Source organism: Orycteropus afer, unplaced genomic scaffold, assembly GCF_000298275.1.
Source record: "Orycteropus afer afer isolate SDZICR_OR568_19922 unplaced genomic scaffold, OryAfe1.0 scaffold00125, whole genome shotgun sequence".
In the NCBI taxonomy this organism is placed as follows: domain Eukaryota; kingdom Metazoa; phylum Chordata; class Mammalia; order Tubulidentata; family Orycteropodidae; genus Orycteropus; species Orycteropus afer.
The window spans coordinates 1,161,807-1,172,891 of record NW_006921712.1 but is presented as its reverse complement, the minus strand read 5'-3'; the positions used below and the strand labels follow the sequence as shown (position 1 = coordinate 1,172,891).

Below are 11,085 nucleotides of genomic sequence, written 5' to 3'. Positions count from 1 at the left end.
AGACAAAGTATATGTGAACTGCTGTATGAAAAGTGAATTTACTCTGTAAATCTTCACCCAAATCAAAATAAAATTTAAAAAGAAAAAAAAAAGCTTGCAAGCAGACATCTAGATGCAATGATGGGTCTCTCCTCATCCAGAGTACAGAAAAATGAAGAAAACCAAAGATTCATGGGAACAATTAGTCCAAGCAACTGGTACAACATTCAATCCTCATGTGACTATGAGACCAGAAGAACTAGATGGTAGATGGTGCCCACCTACCCTTGGCAACTACTCAGAGGGGGATTTATGTAGGAGATCCTGGATAGAGTGGGAGAACAATGTGGAACAAAACTCAAAAAATAATTTGGGGGAAAAAAAAAAGAGGGACTAGGTTTGCTGGTCTGATAGAGCCTGGTGGAAACACTGAGACTATCGCCCGTAGCTGCCCTTCAGGTCTGGGATTAAACCCATATCTGTGGCTTCAAGACAAAAAAAAAAGCCAGGCATATGAGGTGAACATTTATACTAGGTAGATACACTCCTTGGAGAGAACAATCATGGGAGAATAGAAAGGCTGTGTACACACAGGGACATAGCTCAGGGGGCAGGAGTGAATGGAGGAAAGGACATAGGGAAGAGGTAACTATGGGGAAGAAGTGGGAGGGGAGCTGTTGCATTGTGATAAATTGTAGTCAATGTCATGAGACAAAGTGTATATATGAACTGCCTTTGGAAAGTGAATTTGCTCTGTAAACTTTCACCCAAATCACAATAAAAAATAAATAAAAAATAACAATTGACTGTCTTCTCAAACTGCTCTTTGAAATCTTCTGGTCAGCCCTTTTATCCTGTCGATTCTTCCATTTACTTTAGCTACTCTGTTGTAGGACGAGTTTCAGAGTCTCCTCTGACATTCACTTTGGTCTTTTCTTCCTTTCCTGTCTTTATAGTTATCTTTTGCTTTCTTCATGGATGATGTTCTTGATGCATCCCATAGTTCTTCTGGTTTTTGCTCACTCATATTCAATGCATCAAATCTATTCTTTGGATGGTCTCTAAATTCAGAAGGGATAAAATCAAGGTCATATTTTGGCTCTCATGGAGTTGTTTTAATTGTCTTCAATTTCAACTTGAACTTGAATATGAGCAGTTGATGTCTGTTCCACAGTCAGCTCCTGGCCTTGTTTTGGCTGAAGATATTGAGCTTCTCCATTGCCTCCTGCCACAGATGCAGTCAATCTGATTCTTGTGTACTCCACCTCGTGAAGTCCCCATGTATAGCCACCGTTTGTGTTGTTGGAAAAAGGCATTTGCAATGCATAAGTCATTGGTCTTGCAAAATTCAATCATGCAATCTCCAGCATAATTTCAATCATCAAGACCATATTTTCCAACTACCAGTGATTCTTCTTTGTTTCCAACTTTTGCATTCCAACCGTCAGTGATAATTAACACATCTTGATTGAATGTTCAGTCAATTTCAGACTGCAGAAGTTGGTAAAAATCTTCAATTTCCTCATCTTTGGCTTTGGTGGTTGGTGTATACACCTCACAGGCATATGGATATTATCCTGTCACTGCAGCCTTGTATTTCAGGATAGATCTTGAAACATTCTTTGTGACGATGAATGCCTTGCCATTCCTCTTCAATTTCTCATTCCCAGCACAGTAGATCATATGGTTGTCTGATTCAAAATGGCCCAAACAGGTCCATTTCAGTTCATTAATGCCTAGGATACCAACCTTTACGTGTTCCATTTCATTTTTGACAACTTCTAATTTTCCTAGATTCATACTTTGTACATTCCATGTTCTGATTATTAATGGATATTTGCAGCTGTTTCTTGTTATCTTGAGTTGTGCCACATCAGCAAAAGGAGGTCCTGAAAGCTTTATTCCATCCACATCATTAAGGTCAGCTCTATTCTAAGGAGGCAGCTCTTTCCTAGTCATATTTTTAGTGCCTTCCGACCTGAGGGGCTCATCTTCTGGCACTATAGCAGACAACGTTTCAGGGCTCTTTTTCAGTAATACATCAGACAGTGTTTCACCGCTATTCATAAAGTTTTCACTGGCCAATTCTTTCATAAGTGGAAGGCCTTGTCCTTCTTCCAAGTGTCTTAGGTTGCAAGCCCCACTGTCCACCATGGCTAACCCTGTTGGCACTTGATATCTTGGTGTCACAGCCTCCAGCTTCACAGCAACACACAGTCACCAAAGGACAACAAACTGACAGATGCGTTTGTCTCTCTTAGGTGTTCCAAACTGCTCCACTCCTGCTTCCTGGCTTTCCCTACCAGTTCCAGCCCTCCAAAAGCCATCTGCTGCCACTTCCTGGCCTTCCCTACCAGTTCCAGCCCTCGGAAAAACCATCTCATTATTATCTAGGAAGCTGTATTGCTCTAAACCAGCATCTAATATGTTGTGCTGTTTCTCCAACAGCCAGGATTCACGGGTCCAGGAACAAAGAGGTAGAAACTATTACCTCTAGTAATCCACTCACAAAATGTTTACTCTCTGTCCCTGTGACTTTATGATCTGAGGATCTGCTTCCGTCTTAGTTCCAAAGGGAAGAATGCTCTAACCTACAGATGCAATATTGATTCCACTGAAGTGGAAGTTAAGAATGCCCCCCGCCACTTATGCCTCTGGATCAATAAGCAAAGAAAGGAGTTACTGTGCTGGCTAGTGTGACTGATCCTCATTACCAAGGGAAGTCATACTGATATTACATAATGGAGGTAAAGAAGAACATGCCTGGAATCAAGAGATCTCTTAGGATGTCTCTTGGTACTATCATGCACTGTGATTAAAGTCAATGGAAAACTACAGCAATTCAATCCTGTCATGACTAACAATGGCCCAGACCCTTCAGAAATGAAGGTTTGGGTCACCCCACCACGCAAAGAACCACAACCAGCAGGGGGCAAAGGGAATATGGAATAGGTGGAAGAAGAAAGTAGTTCTAAAAACCATCTATAACAATGTGACCACTTACAGAATGAGGACTATGATTGTTATGACAATTTCTTCCTTGTATAGTGCATCAAATATTTTTGGTTTTTTCACTCATAAGATGTAAATTGGGCTAATGCATTTTTGCTTGTACATGTGTTAGCTGTATGTTAGGCACAAGTATGACTTTATAATTGTCTATTTAGAGATATGTAAGGTTTAAGGAGATGTGTACAAGAGCCAAGTTGACAAAGTGTGGAATGTGATGGATAAGGTTGTGTGGCAACTTGATTTAGCCACGCTTTTCATGATTTGGCAGTGATGTAGTTTTTCAGTTATGTAACAATGTAGTCAGCCCCCATGATGAAATCTGATATAATGAAATCACCTCTATGACAGACCTGTTACAAACAGCCAATCAGTGGAAAGGAAGTTTCCTCTGGAGTATGGTCTGCATCCAACATATGTGGACATTCACAAAGCTCTGTGGCTTTCTGCTCGATCTAGATCCTGCATCTAGTTTGTGATCATCTGACCTCCAGTTCTTTGGGCTTGAGGTAGTGGCCTACAATACTGCCTGCCAATCCTGGATGTGTCAGCCTCTGAAGCGAGCAGCCTGCCATTTGACCTGCCAATCTTGGGTTTGTCAGAGCCTGCAGCCATGTGAGTCAGAGAAGCCTCTAGCTTGACATTTACCTACTGATTGGGACTTGCCAGGCTCTACAATTGCGTGAGTAATTTTCTCTCAACAAACATGTTTCTCTCTCTCTCTAACTTTCACTGGTTTTGTTTCTCTCTCTCTCTAACTTTCACTGGTTTTGCTTCTCTAGAGAACTTAGCATAAGATAGTTGAGTTAACCATTAGTTTTATCATCTATAAAGGAGGTAACCAAAGGAGCCACTAGCCAGTGGGCAAATATCTATATAAAACCTCAAAACACAATGGACAAATTCAGTATAAATAAAACTGAAATGGTGGCTAGGCATCAATGGTACAAAAGGAAACAGCAGACGTTAAGTTCCATGCTCCAGCAAATTTTGAATGAAAGCTAACCAAACTGATAAAATTATCTTTACAGTAAAGAGCCCTGGTTGCATAGTGGTTATGTGTTTGGCTGCTAACTAAAAGGTTGCCAGTTCAACCCCACTAGCCACTCCATGGGAGAAAGATGTGCCAATCTGCTTCCATAAAGATGACAGCCTTGGGAACCCCATGGGGTAGTTCCACTCTGTCCTTTCGGGTCACTATGCATTGGAATCAACTCTACAGCAATGGGAGTGTTTTAGGCTTAAGATTATTTAACCCCTCAATTTTTTTTAGTTCATGCAGCAACATTTTTTAAATGTCTAAAAGCCATTAAAATAGAAGTCCTTCTAATGTCTCATAGCACCATAAAAAATACAAAATTAGCTTCATAAACCATAACTTGTCTTTACCTACAGTAGAATGAAGGTGAATATACCACATAGTAATTACATAATGGAGGTAAAGAAGAACATGCCTGGAATCAAGAGATCTCTTAGGATGTCTCTTGGTACTATCTTTAGTCACATAAATGCAAACAGTACATGGAATATATAGCTAAGATTCTTTCTTTGTGAATAGGATCCAAGATAAAAACTCTTCTAAAAACATATCCATTATTGCAATGCAGCTTTTGTGAAGTTCTATTTTGTATAAAATTCTTCTTTATTTTTTCTTGGTAGCTAGTCCTACCCTATTAAAAAGGTCCATTCTTGTGAGAAACAGGAAGTAGAAAAACCATTTCAAATCATCAGGTAAAAAATCCCCATGGAAAAAAATTTGCTTCTTCTCTTTGTATCATTCACAGCTATAATGTGTGTAGGAGATTTCAAATCATGCACACAGTTTGGTACAATCTATACAGGAGATGATCTACAACGTAAGGTAAACTTTCAAAGAAAACCAATGGAAAAACCATCTTTTCACATGTGATCCTGCAAAGGGTAGATAAAGACTGAACTTCTTCTGAAGGCCTTTTTAACCTATGACACTAAGATGAGGAAATTCTCCTGAAATCATTTCTTTTTTAATTTTTTTGCTACACACAGGAAGTATAATTTTATGCAGTGGACAGAACATTTTAAACATTTTACACTTATAATCTTCAAAAGACAGTTATGCAAAAGAAAAATCAAAATAGCTTAGAAATAAAATACTTACTTTGACCACATAATTGAACCTTCGGATATCTTGAATTGCACTTGAGAAGTCTAAGCGATTAAAAGCTTCTCCCAAAGTACAATAGCCATGCCTCTGTAAAAAGAAATACAGAAGATTACTATGAGTCAAAATCACTCAAAGTTGAAGGAGCCCTGGTGGCAGAGTAGTTAAGTGGGGTTCTACTCTGTCTTATAGGATCACTATGAGTAGGAACCAACTCAAGGGCAATGAGTGGGATTTTAATTAATAGTGTCAGTTGGTCTGAGTAATTATTATTATTTATAATTTGAAAAAGATGTTTGTTCTTATTGTGAACGTTTATTTCAGATTTAGATGAGATTACAGTAAAATAACAACGGTGTGAAATTTAAACCATTTATGTATAATTAAGACATTATGGATTAATTTGCCATTTTTACACTACTGCCTATGCAATGACACCGAAAACATTTATTACTTATCTTGCTAGTTTCTTTTGTGGGGGACAAGTTCTGGAGCAGGTATAAAAATTAAGCTTAAGATCATGTAAAAACTAGATGTATTTTAGGCTATGCAGCTAAAATATACACATTGTTTATTATGAAGATGCATCTGTTATAAATTTATTTGTTGAAATATATTAACTTATCTACATTGAAGTTATTTATTGTTTCAATGTTGAAAATATAAATGAATAAAAAGGATCAAGAAGTTGAAAGGAACCTGGGTACTAAGAAATAGAATCTCTTACGCACCAAGTAACTAACTTTCAGATGAAGAAATCGGAAAGAAATGGGGAAGTTCTGATCTATTGATAAATTCCAGGTTGGAGAACATGGACTCAACAACCCATACAAGCTGATAATTAGACCCACAGGTCCAAAAGTCAATTAAAACAAGTAAATTTCAGTATCTTTCCTTTAGTACCTCAAACACTACTATTCTATTTTAGGTATTTTTTCCTAAATGAGATACCCTATATTCTACATTAGTTTGCACAGATTTGCATTTTAGCTGACAGGAGTCTTCTTAAATCCCATAATCTGTATTTGAAATGAAGATTTCATTTCAGAGTTGTAGGAATAGAGAAACTAGAAAATAATAACAGAAAACCTTAAGTGATATTTCAAATTTCAGAGAGCATGAGATGGTCTAGTAAGTAGTTGGAGTAGTAATACCTTAATCTCAGATGCACTATAAAGGTAATTTAGTTTTGTGTCCAAATCCTAAGAATAGTCCTAATGTGTTGACAAATCAATGAAAATATGTTCATTTAAAAAATTCAATATGTAGTCCGACTTGACGGCACACAACAACAACAATTTTTCTGAAAGTCCATTTTGTGCAAAACTTTTTCCTAGAAACAAAGATACATATGCAGATTGTGATCTACTATCAATCACCACTGATATTTTTACTTTCTTTGTCTCTTATACCTACAGAGTTCTAAATAATGTTAAACAGATATATTTTCAATGTATTTTCCCATCTCACAGTGGCTTCTTTCTTTGGGAATTAAATATGATTCAGAGTAGACTACAAATAGCATGCTTTAGACACATGATCTTGTCCATCTTTATGTTGTTGGTATCAGGTGCTGTCGAGTTGGCTCCAACTCACAGCGACCCTATGTACAACAGAACAAACGGAACAGAACACTGCCCGGTCTTGTTCCACCCTCACAATGCTTGTTATACCTGAGCCCATTGTTGCAGCACTATGTCAATCCATCTCATTGAGGGTCTCCCCCTTTTCTTATGACCCTCCACTTTAATAAGTATCATGTCTTTCTCCAGGGACTAGTCCCTTCTGACATGACCAAAGTAGGTGAGATGAAGTCTGGCCATTCTTGCTTCCAAGGAGCATTCTGGCTCCACTTCTTCCAAGACAGATTTGTTAGTTCTTCTGGCAGTCCATGGTACTTTCAGCATTCTTTGCCAACATCACAACTCAAAAGCATCAACTCTTCTTTGGTCTTCCTTATTCATTGGCCAGCTTTCACACGCATATGAGGCGACTGAAAATACCATGGCTTGGGTTACGTGCACATTAGTCTTTGAAGAGACATCTTTGTTCTTTAGTACTTTAAAGAGATATTTGGCAGCAGAATTTCCCAGTGCAATACATCATTGATTTCTTGACTACTGCTTCTATCGGTGTTGACTGTGGATCCAAGTGATATGAATCTTTGACAATTCCAATCTTTTCTCCATTTATTGTGATACTGCTTATTGGTGCAGTTGTGAGGATTTTTGTTTTCTTCATGTTGAGGTGTAATCCATACTGCAGATTGTAGTGTTTAATCTTCAACAGTAAGTGCTTTAATTCATCTTCACTTTCAGCAAGCAAAGTTGTGTCATCTGCATATCTCAGGTTGTTAATGAGTCTTCCTCCAATCCTGATTTAATCTACCTTTATAGGGGGACTGAATCTATAACATGTAACCTCAGAAGCTGGAGGGCAAATATATTCTGTCATTTGGATAAGCAGCAGAAATATCTGATCTGCAGCAAATCAGAAGAATAAATATACACAATGAGATACAGAGAAGAGAACTGGAGAAGGGTGTGCCATCCTTCCAGTTCCTAGTTCTGGTCTTTTCCTGAGGTCTGGCTATATCCTTGTTCCTAGAATCCATGTAGCAGCCCTGCTGCCTCAAATTTGTTCTCATGGCAGTTCATGGTATTTTCAATATTCTTTTCCAATACCACAGTTCAAATGCATCAGTTCTTCTGTGGTCTTCCTTAATCACATGCATATGCTGAGGCTATTGAAAAGACCATGGCTTGCATCAGGCTCACCTTAGTCTTCAAAGTGACATCTTTGCTCTTTAACACTTTAAAGAAGTCTTTTGCAGCAGATTTGCCCAGTGCAATACCTTGTCTGATACCTTGACTGCTGCTTCCATGGGTGCTGTGGATCCAAGTAAAATGAAATTCCTGAAAATTTCAGTCACACACATGTATGTGCATACAATTGAGAATCACAGTTTCAAACGATCCTCATATATTAATTAGAGCATATGCTTTCATATATTAGAATGTGAATCATAGAATTGACATTGCAAAATAATTAATTTATTTTATATGAAATTACATATTCATTGGAAACAAATAAAAATATACTCTTAGAATACTTACTTCTCTTGTGCTTTCTTTATGGACATAGATCCATTTTTCACGATAAAAACCTAGAATAAAAATTAACTTTATTTTAAAAGTTTGGGGAATCATTTCAAAATGAAGATTTAAAAGATATTCAATAATTGCATATGCTAATAAAATCTGACTTACTGTATAAGCAAGAGTTACTTTTACTTAGTTAAATATAAACAGAATTGCTTTGTGTCTTAATATTGGTTTAAAAGGAAATGAAATCTTTACATGAAAAAATACTTGAAGATAATATGAAGCATTAATAAGATAGAAGAAAATTAGTGTATTAATGACTATAATAATATCAAAACATTAATATTATACAAATGCAATTAATCTATTAAAAGCTCTTAAGAACTCTAATAAAACATCTGTCTTCCTTTATTGACCTAATATTGTATTCCATACATGTAAATTTTTAATATAACTCAAATTTAAACTTCAAGAAACACATTACCATTGTCTCCATATAACCTTGTCTTCTTTAACAACCTGTTGCTGTCGAGTCAATTCCAACTCAAAGTGATCCCATAAGACAGAGTAGAACTGCCCATAGGGTTTCCAAGACTGAAATGTTTACGGAAGTAGATTGCCACATCTTTCTCCCTTGGAATAGCTGGTGGTATGAATTGCCAACTTTTGGTTAGCAGCCAAGCACTCAACCACTGGGCACTAAAGCTCCTATCTTCTTCAATAAAGTATACTAACTGCATTAAAAGAAATTTCTTAATGATTCATTAACCTCATTCATTATGTTAATTAAAAGAAATTTCTTAATGATTCATCAACATTCATTATGTTGTTAAGAAATGTATCATTATGATTGGGCCATAATGCAGTACCCTAATATAGGTTCTCAAATCCTTTCACATAGGCTACTGCAACAGCTTCCAATCAGTTTTCTTGCCTCCACATGTTCTTAAAATCCTGCTCTGATCATGTGTATCTATCTCTTGTTCAGAATCTTCAATGAATCCTGGATTAAAGTCCAATGTCAAAACACCTTACAATTTGGTGTTATTGCTTAGCAGTAAAACACAAGCTTTGATGAACTGAATTCATGGTTGCTATTTAATCATCAAATACGTTGTTATTTTGTGTTTTTTTATACCATTTGTTTTGCATATTTACTAAGTAAATCATTTTATTAAAATGATTGAGTGGTAAAAAGTCTGATCACTAAATCAGTAGTCAATACAAGACATAGTGCTGTATTATATGTCTGTATTATTTTTTATTTCTTAAGATAGCATGTTAAAATAACTTAATAAACTACCATATTCAATAGGTAAAATATAAAATTAGTAATGAAAATTATCTTACATTGAGTATTTGTGTCATTTCTAAAATGGTCCTTTTTCCTTTTTTTTGATGTATATTCACACTCTTCATTACTGAATATTTCTTCATCTTCACTATTTAAGATACTGAAATAAAGATACATTTCATGAAAATATTTTTCCAGAAATCTACATTTTTCTTCTCTTTTGTAAAAGCATATAATAAATACTTGGTTTACAATTCCGAAGAATAAAATAAAAATCATGTTAAACTCTGAGAGCTACTAGAAAATTTTCAGACACAGATAATGGGCTTAAAATTTAAATGCACACACACACACATTTCATTTTAAGAAACAGAGATTTATCCTGGTACCTTTGGAGAATGCTATACCAGGAAGGACTGAATATATCTTTAAATCTCCCTAGGTAGTTTCAGATACCAAAATAGTTTATTAGGACATGGAAAGTATAAACAGAAACCATAAAAACTGTAGAAAAAAGTTAGCTTAACAATAACACTACCAATACTAACTAATGAAGGGGAGAAGGAAGATGGTGTAGTACCTGTATCCCACGCATTTGTTCCCTCTAGCATCTTATTTCCTAAAGAACGAGGTGTAGCAGTTTGAAACAGGGACTTTGGAGCTATGAAAATCTGAGTAAGTCAGAGGGTGCCATATTTAGTGGATATGGAGAAAAAAAAAGCAACATAAACAGCCAGGAAAAAGAAAGGAATATGCTTGGCTGGTGGGGAGACAGAGAGGTGGAGAAGCAGGAAAGCTCATTGGCAGTACAGAGAAGAGCCATGGAGAAGGAAAAAAAAGAAAGAAAAGGGGCACCACGGAAACCATGGAGGCTTCAGGGACTCAGAATACCCACAATGGGAGCTTCCGAAGATAGTACTTTCAGGAGCTGAGCTGATTAAGTGGCTAGCATTGCTGAGAAACAGAGCAGAAATTCCTGTGACTCAGGGTGCCACTGAGTTGAGAGTAGAGAGCAGTAAGGGAGAAAACATGCCACAGGTAGGTAGGCCCTGGGATGAGCTTGCAGTACAAGTCTGGGATTCAGCCCTTCCATGACAGCTTTTTAGCACAGAGTGGACTGGGGTATGGGGTTTTTGTGGCTTACCAACCCAAGTGGAAAGCAGGGGCCCCCTAACCATTGGGATCTCTACTGATTTTAAACTCTGGGTCTGTGAGTGACAACAAAACATCATCACTGGGAGTTCCACTAAGATGGAGGAACAGGCTGACAGACTGCACAGACCCTCTTCAACAAAGAAAAGGGGAACCAGTTAGCATAGAAAAGAAGATAATCCTGGAGCCCTGTGCTTTGAAGGGAAGGATACAGAAGTAGACTAAGTAAACACCAACTAGTAGGTGAAGAACTTGCATGAAAACACAAAAAAGGAGACATATGGAGTTGCAGTCTATCAGTGATCCTGATGGCACAGACAGCTTGGATATTGCCAAGTGGCATTGTTGTTGTTGTTGTTGTTGTTTGCCGTCGAGTCGGCCCCGACTCATAGCGACCCCTCCTTGGC

At 37.1% G+C, this 11,085-nt stretch overlaps 1 protein-coding gene across 1 annotated transcript in view; it reads right to left on the bottom strand.

The window, feature by feature from the left end:
• Positions 1 to 11,085, bottom strand: part of FBXO25 (F-box protein 25) — a 179,062-nt gene that overhangs the window by 81,030 nt on the left and 86,947 nt on the right. Inside the window, exons 2-4 of the mRNA XM_007944424.2 lie at positions 9,583 to 9,686; positions 8,245 to 8,294; positions 5,126 to 5,218 (exon numbers count right to left, since the gene is read on the bottom strand). Of these exons, the coding sequence (XP_007942615.1) occupies positions 5,126 to 5,218; positions 8,245 to 8,294; positions 9,583 to 9,686 (247 nt within the window). The remainder of the gene's footprint in view (positions 1 to 5,125; positions 5,219 to 8,244; positions 8,295 to 9,582; positions 9,687 to 11,085) is intronic.